At 42.7% G+C, this 24,359-nt stretch overlaps 1 protein-coding gene across 1 annotated transcript; it reads left to right on the top strand.

Moving 5' to 3' along the window:
• The first annotated feature begins 1,330 nt into the window (after positions 1-1,330).
• Positions 1,331-23,864, top strand: acap1 (ArfGAP with coiled-coil, ankyrin repeat and PH domains 1). Its single transcript, XM_063469965.1, has 23 exons — positions 1,331-2,089; positions 4,646-4,703; positions 7,618-7,737; positions 8,041-8,094; positions 8,261-8,319; positions 9,547-9,730; positions 9,978-10,022; positions 10,111-10,206; positions 12,440-12,514; positions 13,446-13,558; positions 13,685-13,736; positions 13,844-13,944; positions 14,117-14,228; positions 14,326-14,537; positions 14,622-14,691; positions 14,888-14,982; positions 17,974-18,161; positions 18,270-18,320; positions 18,418-18,596; positions 19,082-19,191; positions 21,627-21,737; positions 21,817-21,878; positions 23,179-23,864. The coding sequence occupies exons 1-23, from the start codon at positions 2,037-2,039 to the stop codon at positions 23,274-23,276; spliced, it is 2,298 nt and encodes a 765-aa protein (XP_063326035.1). The 5' UTR covers positions 1,331-2,036; the 3' UTR covers positions 23,277-23,864.
• The last annotated feature ends 495 nt before the right edge of the window (positions 23,865-24,359 follow it).

Here is a 24,359-nt window from a genome sequence, read left to right as displayed (position 1 = left end):
GCAAAGTCAGCGAGCAACTGAGTGAAGGCTGGTGTGGGCTATAGCTTTGTATCACATTATGTGCATGCAGTCAGTGGTGATTCGAGTGTGTATGCACATATACACAGGGAGGTCCCTGCAGGCATCATTCATAACCACTGTGTTTGGCTCAGTCACATAACATCACATGGACACAGTAGGCTTCTCTGCTAGCTAAGAAAACTAACATGAATACTAAAGTAAATAGCAGAAAAAAATTTAAAGACAGTGACATTTTGGTTATTTAAGTTTTTGTCCTCCACATTTAATTTCACATGAATTATTTAGTGTTATATTCAGTTGTTATTATCTGCTGACTTTTTTCTCACTCCTCTTGCTCTTGTTCTTCTTTCTTTTTTCCTCCCCAGAAGGTTAACGCCTCATTTTTGTTGAGTGCTGTTCATTGTTGTCATTAGGCTTGTTTAAACAGAATCAAACTATTTGCCACTTATCACTCGGCTATACTCAGTTATAGCTGGCGATGGCGGAGTAGTCATTCCTGTTATACTTCTTTGAAGTTCGCCGCCTGAGCACATGTGTAGTGCATTGTAATGTAAAATTTCTGCTGACAAGTGCATGTGCTGTGACCATGCTCACCTTGTCTGTCATTGCAAACTTTGCACATTCACTCTGCTGTAGTTTGAAGTTTGTCAGCACATGAGCAACCCCTGCAATAAGCGCACCAGGTTAGCAGCTAACCTGGTGCCCTTATTGTTATAATGATATTTCTCCTGCTTCCCTATGAATAATGAATCTCTATGTTTGATTTGGATCTGTCACTAGGGTGAAACAATATTCCTAGCAAAACGTTATCAGTTTTATTTTTGGCCTTACATTGGTGTTGTGGTATAGCAACTAGTGGACTACATTTCTAACCTAATATTACCTGTAGTTACACACTATCGGCTGTGGGTGCAGGGTAAAAAAGAAAGGCACTTTGGATTTATGTAGAAAATGTGTGCCAATTTTTAAAAATAGTTTTATTACAGCCATTTAGACACATTAAAAATCAAAACAACGCCACATATTTAAACACAGAATGTCGAACCTCTTGTTCTTCCGTTCGTGGAACCGCTTTTCCATTGCTATTAATAGGTTCATTATTTTCTTGGCATGAATGAACTTCCATACTGGATCTGTTGGCAGTGGGTGGTTATAGGGGAGTTTCTTTACACCTCAACAAAAACCATAACAGACAAGGTTGTCAGACAAGAATACACACCCAGTCTAACTGCATGTGAAGCTCACTTTTGTACTGTAACTGAAAAGTAGAACACACAAACAACAAAGGGAGAAACTAAGTGAGGGGGTGAAACGTCACGACACGGCCTGCTGGAGCCGGTGTGAATGTGAAACGTTAGTGTCAGATTATAAGTCCTTCAGCTCGGCGTTTTTTCATATGATGCAACTTGGCAGTGTATGTCTCTTATTATGTGCAGCTTCCTACTTCAAAACCACAATTTGCCATGAGTAACAAACCCGGAAATAGTGGGACGTGACATGGGGGGTGGACCTCTTCTGAGACAGAGAGAGAGGCAGAGAGACAGGCAGAGTACTAGACTCGGCACCCCCGGGGAGTCCTGATTCACAGACTGCCATCGGATTTTATTTGAAATCCTCTGGGATCCATAAGGACACTCTGGCCCGTGGCTTTGCGCATCTTCTGCGCCGGACTGTGCCTTTTTTTTCTTTTTTTAAAAATCTGCCGCATAAGATGGTAATGACGCGACTAACATCCCCTCAGTTCATTCAGTGCTGACAAGTTCTCTTCCGACGCGAATGTGCGACAGATCGGGCGAAAAAGAAAGAAACCCGGAGAGGAAAACAAGTTCTACACGAGAGCGAAAACACCCAGCAGCGAGAACAATGATCCGGGCTGCCGATGTGGAGCGTTAAAACGAGTGGGGGGAAAAAAAGAGTTAGTTTTTGTCTTTGCCAGGCTGCCGGGCACCTCCAGCTGAAAGCCAGGAGTCACATACATACACGAAGTGTCACGACGGTTGGTGTCAACGCAAAGGATGACGGTGAAGCTGGACTTTGAGGAGGGTTTGAAGGACTCCCCGCGCTTCAGGTAAGAGTTTCACCTGTACCTTTGTTAGTCATGCTGATGTCACCAGTGAAAAGCTGGCTTTGCTCCAGCTCCAGCAGGAGATTATGGATTAAAGGCTGATTCATGTTTCCCTAATAACACATTTATGCATCTGCCGGTGTTGCTGTTCATTCTTCTGTCAGAGAGTTTGAGCTGCTCGGGTCAAAAGTCACTGAAAGCTATGAGGACATTGTGCAGGCCTGCAGGGCTGTGGGGGGCTGATCTGCTGCTCTGAGGTGCTTTCCCACGTCTCACCGAGACCACAGAAAACCTGTACTAGCCACGGACATTCAAACATCGCCATGAAACTCCTTCCAGTGGAAAATATCAGCAGTGCTATCACTGGTGGCTTGGTTTTCCAAACTTCAGTTGCAGCTTTGATGCTTCCTCTTCCTGATAGTTGTCGAGATCAACCCACCTCCACTCTCAGAGAGATCACACTCATTTTTCAAAGAATCGAAATCTTAATTCAGGCCGGGTCACTGCAGCCCCTGCTGCGTGTCAGCAAAGCAGAGCGCGATCAGTTTCCTTTCAACATCAGCACATCTGGTGCAATCGAAAGGGAAGTGTTTCTGAGTTGCTTTTGCAAGTGGCTCAAGAGAGAGCTTGGCACAACTTTGGGTGTGCCTTGACAGTTTCTGGCAGCTCGCCTGAGTCACAGTGGCTGCCTCAGCCAGCTGATTTGGCATACCTCAGTCTTTCTCTCTCGCCCATCTTGAATTTATGGGGCTCCCACAGCAGTGGAAAGTTTGACTTGTGGCAGCAGACGTGGTGAGGTCTCGTGTCAGGCTGCGAGCAGGGTGAAGGAGGGAGGAGGAGGTGCTGCAGTCATCAAATACACAGACAGGGTTAATCGCACACACATACACGGGGAGATGGATGGACAATACAGAGGGCAAAAACAAATGAGGGGAAATAAAGTGCTCTGACACCTTGGGACAGACACTCAAATGTGGTACCTTCTGGTTACTAGGTAACAGCGGGGTGGGAGGGCAACAGGAAGTGAAGCGAGATGTGCTGAGGTGATCAACAGGAGACAGGAAGCGTGTTTTCTGTGGGGAGAACCACGGCGGAAACTCAGCTTAAGCTCTGTCTTAATTTGCTTTCTTAGCCTCCGTCTCTATTGCAAGGAGACATGAAGAAGATAAAAAGGATGTGCCTCTTTTTAATCAAGGGCTCCTTCACTCTCCTCCACAGTGGCCTCTCTCCTTTAGACCTTTTTCTTTCTTTTTTTTAAAAAAAAACAACCCTTTTCTTCCCTTCTCTCCTGGCTTGACATGTCATTTGGTCGTGTTTCAAGAGCACATGACCTCAGACTTTGATTCAAACCTCGCCGCACTAACAAACACAAACAGTTACTGTCTGTCCCGGGCCTCCTCTCCTCTCCCCACTCAGACGCGCCTCTTTTTTCTTTCTTTCTCTGTCTCTCTGTTTCTCTCTGTATCTCTGTACTGTTGGTGGAAGGCAGCGGAAACCACATGCTTTAGCTTTTGGTATGAGAAGACACGACAGGCAGAAAGAGATCGAAAGAAAGTGTCACGATAAAAAAAACAAGAAAAAGAAGAAGGCCCTTAAAAAAGACCAGCCCTGAAGAGGATTTCTGAGGAGCTTTTGTCTCAGAGATGTTCGAGTCCACATCCTGAACCCAGAAAACAAAACGTAATCAATTACACGCACACTGGAGGTTTTCTTTGCAGTCATGTGGGCCTACATAAACTTCTGATGGCTGGAGCTCCATTCAAACCCACAGGAATGCACTTCAAACCCTGCCGAAGGTCACAGAGATTCTAAAAATACCCAACGCTTCATGCTTAATTACAGCTAAATGAGTGTAAAACAAGATGCCCGGGGCCTGAAATAGTGGCGGCCGTGAAATATGTGGAGTAATTCTGTCAACATAACGAGGCTCTAGCTGCACAATATTAAGACAACAAAAAAAATACTCTTTCCTGTTGTGCGATTCCGACTGTTCCTGCGCACTGTGACGGTGACACGTTGACATCCACTGCTTTTAAAGGCATGGAAATGCTGAGGAGTCATATGCATCATCTGAGGGGAAATAAAGCACACGAATAAAAATGTTAAGCATGAATTATTTGGTTTATAAGCATGCAGAGCAAATAGGAAATGGAGAAATAAAGCTGCCACGAAGGTATCAAGCTTGCACCACAGAAGCGCATCATATTGCAGTGGTTATGTTTTAATGTTAAGCAGTAAAATGTGCAAGAATCCATCCATTCATTTTCTTAACTGCTTATTTAGATCAGGGTTTGCAGGAGGGGGAGGGGTGGTGGTGGCTAACCCAGCCAATCACAGGGCAGGTGGAGAGATGTTTGCAGAAATGTGTAAAGAAATGAAACATTTAGTCTGTAAAACATCAGAAAGATGTTTTATTCTAGTTTATAATTGTGCAAAAAAAAGAAAAAGCAGTTTTTGAGAGGATAGAGCTGATAAATGACTTTAAAATGAAGGGTTTTCACGCCTTATATTGAAAAATCCATGACCCCTGACCTTTACCTGGAATTTTCTCTTTTCCAGAGCTGAGATCGAAGACGTCCAGAATGACGTGAGTGAACTCGAGACACGGTTGGAGAAGGTAAGACACCTCCAGATGTTTTTGAAATAGCACCGCTGTGAGTCACCGCTCCACTTCAAAAAGATAAAATGTTCCCTTAGACGGGCACACACAAGCGCACAAACGGAGAAGAGGCATCACGTGTCGATGGACAGTGGCAGCGAAGTCAGTGGTGGGCGTTGGTGGTTGGAGCGTTTTTCACCTGACGGCGAGCAGGAAGTGCCTGCAGGTGCTGCTTCCCCATCATATTGTCCTGCTTCAGAGAGAACTGCACTTTGTTCTGCTTCGCCGTGCCGACCTATATTCCCTGTTGCGTGCTCACGCTGTAAAAATCTACAGTTTCAGATCTATTCATCTGATAGACGTCAGTCACATGCTGCGTTTCTGTTCCCCGATGATACGGAATAAGCACAAATCAAAGTGACTTACTACTATGTTCTTAGTTATTCTGCGAGCTCAGGTTCCCACATGTTATATTTTACCATTTTTAAATACAAAAGCAAAAAAACCAAACACACTCACTGTAAAGTGTCATGAATGTGACTGATTTCAGTTGAGCAGGTGAGGGGGTGGAGAGACTTCAGTAAGGTGGGCTAACTGCGTTCGTGCTGTTTTTAAGTCACAGCGGCCACAGACGTTTTTGACATTACTGTTCAAGAAAGAAACAGAAAGAAACTTTTCCCAGCATGTATGAGATGTTTTCCATGAGATTGGGTTTAAGGAAGTCGCACAAGTTTTTTTTTTTTTTTCTGTCCCGGTGCCATTTCACATGCTGCGACAGGTCTAAACCACATAACGATAAAAAAGGATTTTGGGACAAAGTTCTTCTTCTTTGACAGACACTGCACGCTATATTTTTCAGTTATCTGACTACACCAGAAGAAGTCATCAGATAATCTACTGTACGAATCTCAAAAAAGAGGGTGTTTAGAGTTAAACGTTGCTGGAGTACAAATCAAACTTAATATTCTATATAAAGGTCTGATTGTAAGTATTCATTATGTAAGTGAAGTATGGATTTAATGCTGCATGGAGCTCATTTGTGATCTGTAGCAGTGTAGAGTGATGTGTAATCTGTGTGTTTTGTATGCAAATTAGCCACTGTGCTTTTTTTTTTTTTTTTTCTTTTCAACAATGTTAGAAGTTCATTGAGTTCAGGACTGAAGCGTGTGGATTCAGCTTCACGTCTTCGCTGTGTTCAGAGGTTCAGAGGTGCTTTTGCTCAGAGAAATGCAGATAAATTAACTGAGATTTGCACAAAAAAGTCGGACAGCGTGTCCTATGATGCCACTGCAGTCATATCTACGCTCAGGTGGTGTGTGTGCTTACATAATGAGTCACTGACATGTCTTGGTACAAAAAGTCGCAGGGATTTAATATTAATGTTTTACCCCCCAAACATCCATTACAGGTTAGGTTTTGTCAGTGCGACGTGCCAAAATGTTTTCTGAGCCTCCTCAGATGTCACTGGTGGTTTAAATGTGACACAAATAAAACTAAAGATTTCTCCTAACACGTCTTTTAAATTATCGGATTGAATTAGATATTTGCAGATGTAATAAAGGTCATGAGCTGTTGAACACGCTGGGGAAGAGAGGAGCTCCCCACAGGGTTTAAGTCCTTTTTGCTGAACGCTTGTGGTCACAAGCAGCACTTACGAGACAGGCAGCTAAAAAGGAGGAAAGTCATAAAGTCACTGAATTGGCTTGAAAACCACCTAAAGCTTCAAGCTGTAAGTTAGCAGATCACGCTGAAGTGATCAGCGGTGGGTTTTATTGCTTGATAAATGGAGCTTTTAATGGGTAAGAAAATATAATCTGTATGCAATTTCTTGTTTTTGAACTTCAAAGGGTGCTCACAGAGGCCAGAGGAAAGGTCTAATCAACAAAAAAGTGGAAACGACTGTGAGGGTGGACACTGGGTACAGGCCTTATCTTTCCAAGGCAGAAGCTCAGTTTATATCTATCCTTTAATTAAAAAAATAATGTATTTACTTTTATTTAAAAAGCATAATTCAACATGTAGAGATCCTCCACTTTCCTGGCCTCTAAATAGCTTTAAAGCAAGTTTTCCTGGCATGACGCAGTTTGTGCTGTTTCAGTCTCAATCCTTCCACCAGTGCTGTTTGTTTCCACCAATGAAATTTTTATCTTTTTTATTTTTATTTTTTTTACCAGAAAGAGCTGATTTTGTTAGCTAGAGTCAAAATTTCAGGCAGCTATCTCAAAATTTCAACTTCCTCGGAAGTTTTAGTCTGTAAGTCAAAATTTAGATAATAACCTGAATTTTTGACTCATAGTTGGCAAATTTCTTTTTCCAGTGGCAGAAACAGCCTCTCATATTTTCCAGGAGCAGACTATCAAGAAGATGTTTCAGCAAAAATAAGACAAAAACAACATTGCTGTTTATTATTTAGCCAGCTAGCCAAATTAGCTATAAGCTAGCAAAAAAAGAAGAAGAAAAAAGCTAACTTTAACAGCTAAAAGAGCCTCATTTAGTCCTTGTATGGTGGTGGAGACCAAAATGGAGTTAAAAGAGAAACAAACATAGTGCTTACATGAAGTGGTCGACCGCTCTTTGTTCAGTATGACTCAAAATATACGATTGAGCTCATACACTTAGCAGGAAAGTATTAACAGAAGTCAAGCTGCTTTCTGCATAAAATTTTATAGGACCACAAGTCTTTTTGCAACTGCAACCACAGCTATCGCCACCTGGTGGCCTTTAGATGGAGTGAAGGTTTGAAACACTTCCGGCATGTTTTATACTTATTCTCTCAGGTCTCCAGTACAGCTACTGAACAACCAGACTTAAAATCTGTGAACAAGGTTATACTCAGCATGAATGCAGATTATGTTAAACTGACGTTTGTTGCCTGCTGTTACATTGTTCAGGAGATCATTTAATCTTCGTGTTGCTTATTTGTGTCATCCAGCTAGTGAAACAGTGCCAGGCCATGCTGGAGGCTGGCAAAGCCTACTGTCAGACCAGCAAGAGCTTCGTCAACGGACTCCGGGAGCTCGGACACCAATGCTCCGGGGACAAGATGATGGCGGTGAGCAGAGCACGCTGGCATGCCAATCATCAGACAGTTATTTGTGCACTAGTGTTGTCTCATGTAATGTTTCTATTCAGATGGTGTCAGATTTACTTCGTCATTTGATAAATGCGCCATCTGACTGTCACATTTTGAAGCCCTGTGCACTTTTTCTGAGACTAAACGAACCCGAGTTTAGGTTCTCAAAGTGCCCGGAAGCTGTAAATAAAGATGACGGTTATGAATCGATGAATGAAAACATTAAAATGCATTATTGACTTGATAAGTTTCAGAGTCTAATCTAAGATTTGTGCTCTGCAGGACTGCTTGGAGAAATTTTCCAAAAAGCTGAATGTCATTTTTGAGGCACAGGGGGTGAGTTTGTTATTCACGGCCTCTGACTTCTCCTTTTCAGTGCCGATGCTTATCAGCTGCAATACGTGGTCAAGTACGGCTGCAGCATGCCGCTGAACATATTACATTTGACATTTAATATGTTATGTGCGCTCACTAGACGATATTTGTCTTTGTCTCCTTTTAGGAAGTGATTGAGACCACGCAGAAGTCAGTGAGGGCGAAGCTGCAAAGCTTTGTGAAAGAGTGAGTGAGCCGCTTTGGTGGCCCCACCTGTTGTTTGATCTAAGGCTTTAAGTTTCTGAGCTTCTTTCCCACCAGCACCAGCATACACTTTATACATACGTATATTTTCCTTAGATACAGTCATTCCCCTGCATGTGTGCCTGTCATAATCGTTCTGCTTCTCCTCATAGTTTGTCTTGTGGTCTGCTCCCATTAGTGGAAATAACTTGGTAGATTAGATAAGAGAGGTATTTGCGATAGCGTCACATGGTAAACAGTATTGCACAAAAGCTATGGTAAAAAAAGTAAGAAAGAAAGAATAATAAATTTGCCGGTGATTAAAAAATGTTTTATATCATGTGCATGTGACTTAGCAGCATCCAATAACTTGCTTTCTGCTTTTGCATAAAAACTGATCTGGTAATGTGGATACTGCTTACTTTACCTCCCTCTATGAGGCAGCTTTCTGTGAGAAGTCTTCAGGAATAGTTCTCCAGACTTCTTGAAGGACATTATGATGTTTCCACCTTTAGATGATCCCACACTGCTTCAGTAGTGTTGAAGTCAGGGCTCTGGGGAGGCTAATCCATGACCGATAGTGCTCCACAGTGTGGTTTTATTTCTATCCAGGTGTGCATTTATTGCATTGGCAGAGTGTTTGGGATTATTGTCATGCTGAAAAATAAAGCTGTTGTCAAGCAGATGCTTTCCAGATGTTATTGCATGGTGGATAAAAATCTGATGGGACTTTTCTGTGTACTTAATTGCATCAATTTTGATGCAACACAACAGAATGCAGTGCCAAACCATGACAGTCTCCACTGTGTTTTACAAATAGTGTTAGATAGAATCAATTAAACAAATGATTTGTTTTGTGACAAGCTGCTAACAACAAAGTGTCTAAAGATACCATTTAAAGTTGTTTCTTTGCCAATTTCTCTGAACACTGGTTCATCCCTTGAGTTAGGTGCATTTTTATTGCTTGAATGACTCATAGGTTAGTGTCAAGGGGCTTAATGAATGAAGAAATATCAGGTACAGGGACTGGGCTGAAAAGGAGTGGAAAAGCCACCAGAATCATTTTTGAAAGACCTTAAGAAAGCGTGGAGAACTGTTGCTCAGGAGCACTATAATATAAAATTACAAGAACATTTGCAGGAAATATGTACAGAAAAGAGTGATGGTTCAAGATTTTTGCACAGCACAGTACTTTTTTTCCCCTTCTTACCTTCGTCTCCTGTTCTGCAGAGATGTTCGTCGTTTTAAGGACAGACGAAAAGAGTTTGAAAAGAGCAGCGAAGCCCTGGAGGGGGCGCTGTCAAGGAATGCTCAGGCTCCACGCGGGAAGCAGCACGAAGTGGACGAGGCGAGTAACGCCCTGATCAACGCGCGCAAGGCCTTCAGGTCTGAGGCTTTGGACTACGTGCTGGAGGTGAGGAAAGATGAGTGCAGAGAGGCTCACACAGGCTTCACTTTAACTCAGACTGCTAGGTTGGAACAACAGCCTGCAGCAGCAGCACAGTGGTCATACTTTTGCTTTGGATGATAACAGGCCTGCCTCGGGGCTTCCGTCCAGTCTTGTGGTTGTGGCTTCTGGCTGGGCAGTATCTGTTTTGGTCATGAAAATATGGAAGTCTCTCTAACCATTGCTTCCTGCTTTTCCTTTTTCTTTTTTTCAGATTAATGTCATTGAGGCCAAGAAGAAGACAGATATTGTGCTGGCAGTGAGTTGTTGTTGTTTTTTTACCTGTTTGTTAAATGCATACTCTATCTTCAGACGTTTCTCACTGGCTTTGTGTTGCTTCCTGTCAGATGTTGTCGCTGATGGATGCCCAAGCCCAGTTCTTCATGCAGGGTCACCAGTCTCTGTCAGAACTGGACGAGTATCGACAAAAGCTGAATGAAGAGGTAACTCTTTCTGTTTTGTTACATCTCTGTTTCGGTTAAAATGCAATTTTGTGACTGAAACCGCCTGTGCATGAGTCATAAATAAGTAGCAGTAGGACAGGGACAAGATCTGCTCAATGTGAGAAAAATGTGTTCATACCTGTGAATGTGTAGAATAGAAACCTTACTTGTGATCCTGCTGTGTGTGTGTTTCTTTCTAAGAAGTTCAAGGGAATAAAAAACAAATGATAAGTTAAAAACACAACAAAACTAGAAGCTGGTAACTAAACAAAAGAGTAAGCAAAGAAGGGTTAAAGGAGCCAAACAAAACAGCCTCCTCTGCACTGAGCTCTTGGAGCACTCCTCTCTCTGGCTAAACTGGAGTCAGCTGCCAAGAGCGGGCAACACACACAAACACACACACACACACACACACACACACACACACACACACACACACACACACACACACACACACACCAAAGAGCCACCCTTAAAATAGGTAACAGTCTGCCCCCATACACTGTATGTAAAAGATGGAAACAGCCACTCCTGATGTCCTGCACCAGAAGTCACCATGTTTGGTCTAGTAAAATTACACAATTTTAAGGATTAAACTTCATTATTGTATTTAATCTTAACCTACTCTACAGTTGTTGAAGGAGGAAATAAGCTTTATAGACAAAAAGTGCTTTTGGGCACTGTCCGCTTTGTCCACTTTTTTTTCCTTAAAAAAAAAAGTGGACACAGCCACATTAGCAGTTTCTCAGTTTGAGTCTTTATCCTGAGCCAAAGACTAATTGCTGTAAACTTATTGCACAGAGTGTTTTTCTTGCATTAGAATGGGCTTTTTCTAGGGACACTCACAGTAAGCATGATCGGACCACATGTATAGACAAAGTGTTGCTGCTGAGCTGATTAGTTAGTGGTGATAAACTGCTGCATTGTATATTGTCTGCATGCTAAAAAGAGAGAAGCCAACCAAAAGCTGGTGAACAACGTAGGCCTGAAACACCCAGAAAAGCCTCGCAGATGATTTATGAGGCAGGAAATGGATTACAAATGTTTGTTCTGGCTTAGGGATACACAAGATGTTGCTAAGACATTTTGAATGAAACAATCATGTTTGTGGACCACAGGCGTCATGATATGATGCTTTTGGCCAAAATGCTGTTTGGGTTAACTCTGTCCAACAAGGAACTGGCATCTCTTTGGGGTGGGGCAGTGGAGTCACAAGGTGACATCACACTTTCATCGTGACAGGAAAAAGTGAGCAACAACAGGAAATATTTCACATGTCTGTGTGTGTGCGCGCGCGCCTTCCTGCTCCTTTGCAAAGGAAACTGTAAAATCTTTTCTGCACCGTCAACCTTGAGCAGAGGCAGCATTGCTGCTAAGTGTTTTTGATAAAATAAAAAGAGTTTCAAACAGGAAGTAAATTGTGAACACGTTCACTGACCAGATCAAACCACAGAAGAGTGCTTCCTGTTTGAACAGGAAATGATGAGAACAAGCAAGAGCAGGGGAGAGAGTGAAATAGGGAGAGGATGATGCTCTAAGCAGGCTCTGTGCAGGAGAGACCACCCATGTTGTTTTTTGGTTTGGCGCAGGATACACGGCAGAAGTTCAGCACTTCCTAGTTCCTGTTTGCACAAGAGTGCGCAGGAGTGATAACCCACCGCGAAGCTGCCGATCTCTCTGAGTTTCTGAAAGAACTAAATGTGTCGGAGATGAAAATGAAAGGAGAAAACTCTCCTTCATAACATTAAATGGAAAGACTATGCAGGTTTTACAGTTTTAAACGGTTCTCACAAACTGTTTTGGGCTTTATTTTTTTAAAATTTGCAATGTTCTTATGAAATGGAGGAAAAAATAAAGTGATCGGTGAGAGATGCTGAAAAATAGTTGGTGTGGGGTTTTTGTACTAGTTTAGCAACCTGAATAAAAGTGGTGCAAATCTGAAGGCTCGTAAAAATGTTGTTGTTCTGAGTAATCTCAGTTTGACTGGTAAATAGGCTGGTGCTTTTAAAGCACCTTGCTACTTGCTTTCTACGCATAAACAATTTCTAACATTCAGTTATAAAGTGTTTGGTTCACTATCTTGCCCAAGGGTATTTCAGCACAATGACAGGAGGGGACAGTGATCGAACCACTGTCCTGTGTGTTTAACCTGGTAGAGCTGGACATTGGTTTGAAAGTGTAAAAAATATGAATCCAGGTTTAATAACCGCTGTGTCGTGTTGTGTTTTGACAGCACAAACAGTTTGTCCTTGACTGTGCCAGAGAAAAGAGGGACATGGAGCAAAGACACGCAGCAATCAAGAAAAAGGTAATGCAGTTACAAACGTTCACAGCCGAAAGGGGCATCATGGGTAATGTAGGCACTAGGTTTTAACAAAACGGAGACAGTGGAATACCGAAGACGGCATTTCTGGTGCTGTCACATGCGTTTTTACACGATGTAGCTGTGTTTTCATCTGTGATTTTAATCTCTTGTTAGGTGGTTGCTAGACAACACAATGACATAACATTATATGATGCATAATGAAAGTTGCAACAATAAAAATTAGATGTTAGTGTTGTGAAGTTAAAATGACGCAATGCTTTAATAAAGATGCATAAATCCAACAAGTTAGTCATTTTAGACAGTTGGTAGGTGGTTGCTAGGCAACATAATAACATATAATATGTAATATAGATTAAAAACCTCAAAGGGACCAAGAGGTACCTGTATGCTAGGTTTGGTTGCTAAGCTCCTGATTGTGCAGACAGATGTGTATTTCAGTAAAATATGCTCTGCTCATTGGAGCCCACCAGGGACTTTGGCATCTTCTGGAAAGGATTCAGTGCTGATGGGCTTTTTCTGGCCCCGACAAACTGATGTACTATGAAACTAAAGCATTTTGGTGCAAATATAACAAATCTCACATGAGCAAAGATGCAACTTACCGGGTCAGCTTAGGCCTGGATGTCAGCCTAAAAGTAGCCCACATTTGAATGGCATCGATTATAGCATGGTTGCTTTATTTGCATCATTCTCGGATGAAATGCAGCACCGCTATTGATAACTTTTGGCCCAGATGTTGCAAACAGGGGGGACCACCCAAAGAATAATCATTCCACATGGTACGCCAGATCTGGACCGCACCAGTTACTTCTGTATTACATTACTTTTTGTAAACACAATTAAAGCTATGGGGAGAAAAAAAGGCCTTGAATCAGATGACACAATGTGATTTTAATTTCTTAAATATTTCAAGGACATGTCTTATGATGACTCCATTATGGACTTTAATGGTGATGCAGCTAATGGGATCGCGATGGAGGGCTATCTGTACAAGAGGGCCAGCAACGCCTTCAAGACCTGGAGCAGGTACAACTTTGCTGTGTGCTTTTCCTCTCATGGACCTCACTGTGATAAATCCAATGTCCACTGTGCATTTGCTTGCCCAGCAGTGAATGAAAACAGCTAAAAAGCTAAACTCTTTCTCCACCTCAGGCGCTGGTTTTCAATTCAGAAGAATCAGTTGGTGTATCAGAAGAAATTCAAGGTAAATTTCAAGTAACCGTCGCAGTTGTTCGCTTGGGGTCACCAGCACATTGGAAACACGAATTTGCACATATGCAACCTGACCATCACGGTTTGTCCATCTTTTAGGACCAGCCTACAGTCGTGGTGGAGGACTTGCGTCTTTGCACAGTCAAACCCAGCATTGACAATGAGAGGCGTTTTTGCTTTGAAGTGGTTTCCCCATCAAAGTGAGTTCACTTCATGCATACCTGCGTGTGTCTGTTCCAGCAATGGTGGTGAAGTCGCATTAGCGTCACATGTGTGTTAAAGCGTCCTGCAGACCGCTGAGGTGTTAGTTTCTTGCTTCTCGAGTGTTAAATGGTCACTGTCGTGTGACTTTGTGTGCGTGTGTTTGCGTAGGTGCTGTTTGTTGCAGGCAGACTCAGAAAGGCAGCAGCAAGCGTGGATCAGCGCCGTCCAAAACAGCATCGCCTCAGCCTTTCAGGAGCGCCGAGAGGACACGCTCAGCCCAGTGAGAACACATACACCACACACACACACATTATCTTCAACGTGCACTTTCCAGTGGGAGTTAAATGCTCGCCATTCCCATGTGTCTCTGTTATCAGAGACAGCGCTGCAGCTCGGTGTCTACAAGCAGCCTGGGAGGAGGAGGAGGTGGAGGAGGCGTGGATCAGGACAACGAGGGCTGCAAAGCACTGGAGGAGGTTCAGGCAATCCCGGGGAACAGGCAGTGCTGCGACTGCGGAGAGCCGGGTCCTGACTGGGCCTCCATCAACCTGGGCATCACACTTTGTATCGTCTGCTCGGGAATACACAGGTACACACACACACATACACACACACACACACACACACACATTTGGCTTCCACTGTGCGCTTTAATGGTTTCCTTCCCTGGCAGGAGCCTGGGAGTCCATTTCTCCAAAGTACGCTCCCTCACCCTCGACTCCTGGGAGCCCGAGCTTATTAAGGTAATTTAAAATTTTAAAGCTGCAGTGGCTTCACCTCCCTGTGGCCTATTGTGAAAAAGTTCCAGAGAAAATTATGATTGCGCAATGGATTATGCAACCGTTTTCTTTATATAAGCCAAAACAAAATAAAAAAAAAATTAGAAAGAAATTAGTACTTAATCTGGTTTATTTGTTCTTGTTTCCCTGCTGCCTTTAGTTGATGTGTGAGTTGGGGAACACAGTTATCAACAGGATCTATGAAGCTCGGATCGATGAGATCACCATCAAGAAGCCCAATCCCTCCAGTCCCAGGTACGCATAATCAATCCAGTCCAACATGCAGACATTCTGGTGCATTCAGCTGATTTTTCCACATGCAGATGTGTCACAGGAAGTCTCCTTAGGTATTAAAAATTAATATTTAATATCCTCTGTAGTCCTGAAGGAGCGCTGTGTAGTCCGACAGTTATTCTTGTTGGCTATCTTGCTTTGGGACTCAAGACTTCATGACGTGTGCAAGAGAAAATGCATCAGAAACATAGACTGTATATAAAAGACGGCACAAAAAAACAGGTTTACAAACACCTGCTTTAATGGTTTCATTTTAGCATCATTGCCTGTTGCTATCTTGTTTTTTTTGGAGCCCAGAGTGACCAGACTTGGAAGAGTGCTAGAGTGCTAAGTTATCCGCTACTGCTAACTAGCTTAATGCAGTGCATCGATAGAGTGTATATAACAGGTACCTATTCTACCTTTCTTATGACAAGAGGCCGGTTCATCTCAGAAGCATGCACAGAAATAGATTTATGCAAATTAGCGCTGGCATGAAAATAAAATATTGAAATTTCATTCAAAAACTAGAGAACATTCCTCCTGGACAGACTTTTGACAGATTATTGATTTAAAAAGGGTCTTAAAGGCACAAATACCACAAACATAGTTGAGACGTCCAGTTCAGTGGCTCAGATTAGCTGAAGCTGAATTGGTGGTACGCACCTGTACCCATAGGTACAACTCAAAGAATTAATTTAGTGTAAACAGGAGAATTGTGCACCCTGTACAGTTGGCATCAACTTCGAAATGCACTTTAAACTGTTTTAAGTAATATATTTATCTCTGCTGTAAAACTTAGAATTTTGGTGAGATCCATTTACTTTTTTAGTCAATTGCGGTCGGGCAGTTTTTTTGGTACTTTGGCTTCAGTTTCAAGCCTCTGAGTTTCTGCTTGATTGGACGGGGATGCCACCGAGTGTGAAAAGTGTGAGCATATAGCAGGAAATGTCTAAGGTTTCTGTCAAAATCAAGTTATTTCTGCCTTTTCGTGCTTCAGTTTTGAGCACATTGGAGTGGTTTACACATTAGTTTATCAAACGAAAGGTCCCTGATTAGGATTCAGGCCGAGACATGAATGTGCCCGAATCAAACATGTGGACCTACCTGCTGTGGCGAACACTTGTGACAAGGGAGCAGCTGAAAGTAGCTACTTTGCGTTTCTTAACTCTACGGAGCTGCAGTAGAAAATTACTGGTGTTCCTCCTTTAAGTTTGCAGCTAGGCAATGATTATATTGCCAAAACAAGACTGATGATTGGGTAAATATTAGCAGTAGAGGAAGTAGACCATAGATGTCAGGAGCTAATGATAGTTGGTTGATACCAAAGGCAAAACAAATCAGCTGCAACTGAATTAAATGAATTCTTTCATTAATTGTGTTGGTATTTTATTTTATGCGTTTGCCTGTTTGCAATTCAGACGACTCCTCCAGATGGGAGAATATTGCAATCCGCTCTCTGTTCAAGCGTCATTCTTTAAGTGGTTCTTGGAACATCGGTATTGATGCAGCTGCAAAGAAAAATAAACAGGAACACGCTCTTCATCTCCTTCTGCTGCCACATTAACATTACTAACAATTCTGCTTGCGCACGCTGTATTTTTACATTGACTGATCACTAACTCGCTACAGATCTGAGTGGGAGTGGACTGACGCCACTGCTTCACCGAGCATGTTTATTTATATGCTGAATTATAAAAAGGTGCTCTCCATGGAGATCTTTGTAGTTTATGGATAACTTTATCAGCAGCCTACGACCCATCTCAGACCTTTTTTTTTTTTTTCTTTTCTTTTGCTTCCTCTCGTCTGCGTTTTGTCACGACAGACAGGAACTGCCGCAGGTACATGAAACAGATGGTTAACTCTCTAACTAAAGTGTTTTCCGGAAACTTGTAGTGAGGCTGCAAGCTTCAGATATGGTCAAAGGGAAGTACAGCCTCTTTTAACTCTAAAGGTTTGGGTATCAGGACGTAATAACAGTGATCCAGGCTTTGCCAAGTTATAAAATGAAACCCATGAAATATTACACCGTGTTAAACTAATTACACCCCATGATTCAGCAGCTTGTAGATTCACCTTTAACAGTAATAACTTGAAGTTATCGTTTCCTGTGTGGCTTTATCAGTCTCTCACATCACTATAGAGGAATTTTGACCAACTCTTCTTCACAGCGTTGCTTTAGTTCTTTGTGGTTTGTGGGCATTTATTTATTCACAGCTCTCTAAAGGTCCTACCTCAGCTTTTGAGTCAGGTTGAGGTTTGGACTTTGGCCTTTGCAACATCTTTAATCTTTTTTTTTTCTTCATTCTGTTGCAGATTTTCTGCTGTGCTTGAGATCATTGTCATGTTGCATGAACCAGTTTAGTTTTAGCTATCAGAGAGATGCCATTTAACTCTAGAATACTTCAAAAACTAGCATACTTTGGTGTGTAGATGTGTTCATAGTTGACTCAGTGACCGCGAGGTTCCCATGACCTGTGGCTGCAAAATAAGTCCAAATCGTCACCCCTCCTCCACCTTGCTTCACAGTTGGTATGTTGGTATATGGCCTTATAAGCTTTCTCAGACTGATGGACAGCAACAGTTGCTTCTGTAAGATTATTGCTCATGTGTCTTGTCCTGTAATTGTAACAATGCTAGCTGTGTGCGTGGTTACATTATACCAATCAATGGTCAACTTTGAGTCTGTAAAGGCCTAAAAACTAACTTTCCTTCAGAAAGTAGGCACACAAACAGCCCCAAATTTAAATGAATGCATTACTTCACTCAGTGCCTCAGAAACTTGTTAAATTCTTTTCTCACACCTTCAAGTAGAGAAGTGAAACTGAGCTTAAGAAAAGCCAGAAACACACTGAAGGACACGGCCCTGCACGTGGCCTTCTTCTGTTTTAACTCTACCTCGGTGTGAGAGAAGCGTATCCTCCATCGCTCGCTCTTATTCTTTCTCATTTTCTGATACTTTCTGATCCTCAGAGGAGACAAGGAGTCGTGGATTCGATCAAAGTATGTTGAAAAGAAGTTTATCCATAAGCTGCCTGAGACTGGCAGGAATCCCCCGCTGAGGCGATCCAGCGGCAGGAGAAACCGAGCGACCACACAGATCGCGCAGAGACCGCCGCTCAAGCCCAAACCGAACAGAGCCACTCTGCCTCGGGTCACAGGTAAAGCAGCGAGTCGCCCCTGCTGATGTCAAACAGGAAGGCGTACTTCGATAACCCTAAGGGCCTGGTCAGCTGTATCAGTAATCACGACTGTCGTTCTCTCTTTAGGGTTAAGCCCCAGTGACCTTGTCCAAAGGAACAATTCAGGCTTCCACAGAGGTGAGATAAAACCTCAACAAAACACAGATCCACCAAAAAACAGCTTGTACAGCTTTTGAGAAGAATCACGTAACACTACATCTGTTAAATCTTTCAGATAATGAAGAGGAAGAGGAGGAGGATCTCAGCCACCTCCACCCCGGGGCGCTGCTGTACCGCTCGGCAGCCCTGCAGAACTTCCCCGTCATGGCCGACGCGTTGGCCCACGGAGCAGATGTCAACTGGGTCAACATGAACGATGAGTCGAGCACGCCGCTGATACAGGCTGTCTCAGTGGTGAGAAGGACGCTCAGTCGATCATTAGAGTTTGAATCTTTACGATTTCTGTGACCTCTAGATCTCATGGAAATGGATGGAGGTGATAACGAAATCTCTCTGTTGTCCCATTTGTGGACCCCAGTCTTGGTTGAGCAGCCTTTGCTTGAGTACAGCTAAACACTTGTAGAGAACAAAAGAGGGCTGGATTGTAATCTCTGAGACTGAGCTTACCTTTGAAACAGGTCCTGAAATAGTTGCTGTCATGTAGCAGTCAATGGGTTCCTACTTTCTCTGGTCAAAATGCCCTTCCCACTAAAAATAAAGTATCTCTTAACTGCCATGAGCAAATTTGCATGTGCATTTGCATGCAATTGTGTGTTAAACCATTAGGATACTCTGGCGTTTTTATCCTTAACCTGCCTTTTACTCACACTGTGTCACACACGGTGCAATTGGTAAAGGTTCAGAGGGTGTGAGCTCACTCGTTCTCCTGTTTCGGTCAGAACGCCCTGGCAGCCTGCGAGTTCCTGCTGCAAAACGGCGCCAACGTTAACCAGGCGGACAGCAACGGCAGAGGACCGCTGCACCACGCCACCATCCTGGGCCACACGGGGTAAGACAAACACAGATACTGTGACACGGCCCTGTTTCAGTGAAAAAAAAAATAGCCTCATACCAAGATAACAGAATCTGAAAACAGACACTGGTTATTGGACTAAGAAAACACAGTGATGCAGGACGCTTTCATGGGTAAAAAATGTGAGGACTGGCAGAAAGACGCAACCTGACCTTAAACCTGCAGTCCCTCCACTTGCCAGCAGGGGGCAACTCCACCAGTTGCAGTCTGACTGAGTAGAAGTCTATGAGAAAATATCCCGACTGCTCATGATTCCAGTAAAGAATTTCCTGATGGGTTTATGGGCTCAACTGGTGGTTTCAAGTCTTATTTAACACAACATGATGTTCCTTCTGTAAATGATGGTCCCATTTAGAGTATAAAAATTGGTAGAGCGGGGTAGATTTAAGGTGGGTGGCTGACAAGTCTTTACCATAAGAGTGTGCGTTTTTCCTCCATGTCTGGTGTTGAAGACATGCCTTCAGATCCAGGTTTCCTGTGAGGGTGTGTTTACCAAAGTATGGTGAGATTACCAACCCAGAGAGGGGGCCTGAGGCGGTAAGATGACTCGGAACCACTGGAAAATCATAACATAGCATTTATAATAATAAACAAGAGGACAGCAGGGAACAATCAGTGGGGGGTATGGTTTACATGTAAGTGTTAAACAGAGACAAAAGGTCTAACTCCGTGGGCCTGGAAGACAGCAATGGGGAGGCAAGATCATAAACTAAGACTAGCTAGAAATTGAGAAAAGTTTAGCTCTGGATGTTTACCTCCCACTCCACCCTGCCAGCAGTTTTTTTGTTTTGTTTTTTTTGTCAAGTGTCAGTGACTTTCTGTAGTCTCTTATTGTCCTTTGTGGGTGAAGTTTAAGGGCCTCGTCATGGTTCTCCATTCGCAGACACTTGGCAGCTACAGACTACCATCCACCTGCAGACAGCGTCTGTTGCTGGATGGAGCTAACGTCCAAATAATGTGGTACAACCAGTCTGCGGGCCGCTCTTGCATGTGCTGTTGTTGACCTGTCAGCCATCCGCGAAGAGGAGCGAAGTTTTACAATAAGCTGAAGTGAAACCGAGTGTTAAAAACAATCAAAAGTGCCCACTGCGGCCACCGTCTGTGTCTTTATTCTGGATTTTTTAGCTTTCATCTTAATTCGCACTTCTCGTGTTCCCCGTGAACTCCACTGTTGCATCCTTCCCTTTTCTAGTCAGCTTCTCCACCAAACAGCATTTGACCTACTCACAGTAAAGCTGCGTGCCATTGGGTTTTTGGAGGAGTAAACAGTTTGCGTAGGTTGAATACTTCTCTCTGTAGGCAGACACCTACTCAAAAAGAGCGACCATAAATCAAGAGTAAGGGTCAAAAGCACCAGGACGTAAACAACTGTCTACAACAAGGGGACGTTAACAGACGTCAAATATTACCAAAAAAAAAAACAAGGTCAAGGATTCAGAATGTCTATTTTTGTGTATAAACTTGAAGATATACACAGACTTATTTAAACTAATAACAAGGCTAGTGTGACTCATTATGCCAACAATACCTGAAGGTGGTGAGTAAAGTGGAAAATGAGTCACAATAAAACATAAAAGTTTATTTTTAAGAGCGACGAGTTAGTTGGACATAATTGATATTAATTAGTCTCAAGACTGTAGCTTTTTTTCCCTTTTTTTTGCAGCAACATTTTCGGCAACACTTTATAATACATAATACAGTATAATTCATTGTTTCCTTACCTTTAAGTATCTTTTTATTTGTTTCCAATAATACATTGAAATTCAAGAATTAACATGATTCAGATACATTCATGACAACACTTCTTCACAACTGTTCAGAACTCATAGTTCCAATAATTGAACCCACATGAATCTAATACAGAAATAAACCCATGAACTAATAGTCCCCGTTGTGCTTTCTATCAAAAGCATGAACTAATGACTCTGTGCATTAGAAAGCTATTGTGTAATCCCTGAGGTTCAGGCTTCTGACTGCTCCAAACGTCAAGAGTGGACATCCCCAATACGGTCATCTCTCAGAGGGGCAGCCAATAGGAAAAAAGCCAGCATAAAGGGAGGCTACAAGGGGAATAGGGAAAGTGATTGTTTGAGAATTATCAAGAGTTTGATAAACACATACATGCAGATTTGTCCATTTCCTGTAAGATATTCCTGAGAAGAGTACTGTGACGCTGTGGTTTTTACTGTGACATGAGTTTAATGTTGATTGGATATGAAAGTGGACCTTTAGAGACAGAAAACGAGAAGAGAAACTACACTAAACTCCAGAAACTTTGGTCGGGAAAGTCAGTTTAAACTCCAGTCCCTTCACTTGAGTTCCTTAAATGCTCGGGTCCTTGGAAATGCTTGGACATAGTATAGATTTCCAGGCTATAGTCTCTCATGTGCTGTCTCTTCTCTGTTTCTCAGGTTGGTTTGTCTGTTTTTGAAGCGAGGGGCTGACTACAACGCCCGAGACAAGAACCAGAAGGACCCGATAACTATCGCCGTGGATAACGCCAACGCAGACATCGTCACTTTGTAAGTGTTTGACTCGAAAGAAAACACGTGAGCCACGTTAGCAGCGGCGGGTTCGTTTAATCGATCTTCTTTCTTTCAGGTTGCGGATTGCCAAAATGAACAAGGAGATGCGGGAGATGGATGGAGCATTCGGCCAACCAGGTCATTCAGAGGGGCAGGGATCAGGGGGTGGAGTGGGCGGGACTGGAGGTGGGCTGGCCAATACTAGAAAGAGTCTCCAGGCTATAAAGAACCATATAAGTGGATGGGCTATGGGGATTCAAAATGACAAACTGGGCTAAAAACATTTTTTTTAAAATCAAGCATGCCTTACCATGCATGAGTTTATAGATGAAAAAGAAAAAAACAAGCTTCAACTTAGATTTTTTTAAGAATCCTGTGAGAGAACAGAGGGTACAACAGGTGGAAGCTGTTCTCATGAGGTGGTCACACGCACTTTGAATTGTAAATGCACATCATGCTGCACTTTGAAACCCACAAAGCATCCGAACACTATGTCAACACAGACCTACATGTGGGCGTCTTCAATACTAAACCGTTCTTTAAGCGAGCTTAAAGAAGCTGTGTATAGAGTAGACCTCGGTCAGGCCAATTTTCAGTGTATTTAGGATATTTTCTGTCTGTACAGTGTGCTGATTTGTGTATTTGTGACTGTGTTTTTCATTCCAGTTTATGTAAGCTAAATTCAGGGTTGGGTTTTGGTTCTCAAGGACAATTTTCTCCCGCTGTTCTGTGAACGGTGACTCAGTTTAAGCTTCGACACTGTTGGATTTGACCTCTTTTGTACTTAACTGAGCGCTCTGCCGCAGCCCCTCAAGCTTGAGGTTAACAGTGGGTTTTGTATGCATTTATTGTGCCATTTGGCTCTTTTTCAAGCTGCAAAGACCATTCCTTTGTGATTGTCTTCTGGGTCCGTTTAAGGGCTTCTTGATAACTTTATACTTTAGTCTCCTGTGTCCGGTTTTCAGTCATGCGGGAATGGGGAAAAAAGGAAAAAAGACAAGAAAAACAAGTTGTGTTTGTCTGCTTGAAAGAACTGCTGGTCAGTATTTGACGTGCTGTGCTTTGTCTGTTGTTGTTGTCTGTGTTGTGTGCACTCGTGTGCCTTTGCCTTCTGCCCTCTGAGACGTCCGGCTGGTCTCAACTGCTTGTGCAGTGTGCGCCACCTACAGCAAACTAAGAGGTAAAGTGCATGTGCATGCCATTACGTGTGTTTATGTGTTCAGTTGCATGTGTCTTGCTTTAGGGCTACAGCTCTAAATGTGTCCAGGAAATAGTTGGTGTGCAATTAACGGTGTAGCTTTTGATGAAACGATGGCTGCGGCACATTAAAGTATGGGTGCTTTCAGAAAGCAAGGACGGCACTAACGTGGGTTCTTTAAGGGTTTGAATATTTCCAAAAGCTTTTGAGGCTCACGTCTTCTTCTCTGGTCTTTTTCAGGTGATGAAACCTACCAGGACATTTTCAGAGACTTTTCCCACATGGCCTCGAACAACCCAGAGAAGCTCAAACGCCGCAGTGCTGACCCCAAGTCTTAACCAGCTGCCTCTCCACCTCCTCATTCCACAGGGCAGCACCACATACTTTCAGGCACATATAGAAAATATTCATTTTTCAGGCATGCAGACGCACTCGCTCTCTCTCTCTCTCGCTGGCTACCTGCCACGTGTTCGGTCACAGCTCAGCTGGTGTTGACTTCAGAGGGAACGAACGCTCCGAACAGTGAATTCTTTGTGCGAGCACGTCAGAGCAGAACAATCGTGTCCAAGTGGAAACACTGCAACAGCTTTATGAGACCAGCGTGAGGTGTCTGTAGCAGAGGGTAGCACCATTACTCTGCCAAAAGTTTTCTAATTAAAACCAGTAAATCTGTTTTTAATTTTTCTTTTTTTCTTCTTTTTGTAAGTGAAAAGGGGCTGGTTTTTTTAGGTTTTGCGATTTCTACTGACTCATTACATGAAACTAAGAAAAAAAAAAAGTTTGTAGGAAATTGTTGTAAAAAGTTGCATTTTATTTCTACCGTCTTGCGAGGAACTGGAGTATTTGCAGAATTTTAAATTTGGGACTTTGTGTTCATGTTTTGTCTAAATTATGTGCGGTACATTCAATTTGTATTCAGATCAAATAAAAGAAAAATTCAAACTCGTGTTTCAGCGTATTTCAGTTTTAACCTTTTTTACTGAAGCAGAAATAAGTTCTTATTTTAAAGAACTCGTCATCCTATTAGAGGTGCTTTGCACAACTTTCGAATAGTCATTAATCATCCTTACTAATTTTGTCTGGGTCTTGGGTCTCACTTTCTCTGAAACAAGTCATATTATCTCCACCTTTGTTTCATCCAGCTTTCTTCTGATTGGCAAACAGAAGAGCATGTAGCTCCACTGGTGGTGCTCACAGATGGAGCTGCTGTGCTTAAGAGTATCAGTATTGGGTATGTCTGCTTTCTGTGACATTGTATTAAACCAAGAGTAGAAAAAACATGCCTGCAACAGAGTGTATAGAGCAGTCTGAAGTGTGTATAGACAGTAACCAGCCACTTAAGTAGGTATACCTGATCAACTGCTTATTAGCACAAATATCTAGTCAGCCAATCATATGGCAGTATCTCAGTGCATTTGGGG

Source organism: Pelmatolapia mariae, linkage group LG3_W, assembly GCF_036321145.2.
Source record: "Pelmatolapia mariae isolate MD_Pm_ZW linkage group LG3_W, Pm_UMD_F_2, whole genome shotgun sequence".
Classification (NCBI taxonomy): Eukaryota; Metazoa; Chordata; class Actinopteri; order Cichliformes; family Cichlidae; genus Pelmatolapia; species Pelmatolapia mariae.
This window is presented reverse-complemented; position numbering and strand designations above follow the sequence as displayed.

What these genes read in the sequence shown, in the direction of transcription:
- acap1 (XM_063469965.1), top strand. Translation starts at nt 2,037, where the DNA reads ATGACGGTGAAGCTGGACTTTGAGGAGGGTTTGAAGGACTCCCCGCGC. An exon ending in ACGCAGCAATCAAGAAAAAG is followed by an intron (nt 12,515 to 13,445) that starts GTAATGCAGTTA and finishes AAATATTTCAAG; the next exon opens with GACATGTCTTATGATGACTC. An exon ending in TGTATCAGAAGAAATTCAAG is followed by an intron (nt 13,737 to 13,843) that starts GTAAATTTCAAG and finishes TCCATCTTTTAG; the next exon opens with GACCAGCCTACAGTCGTGGT.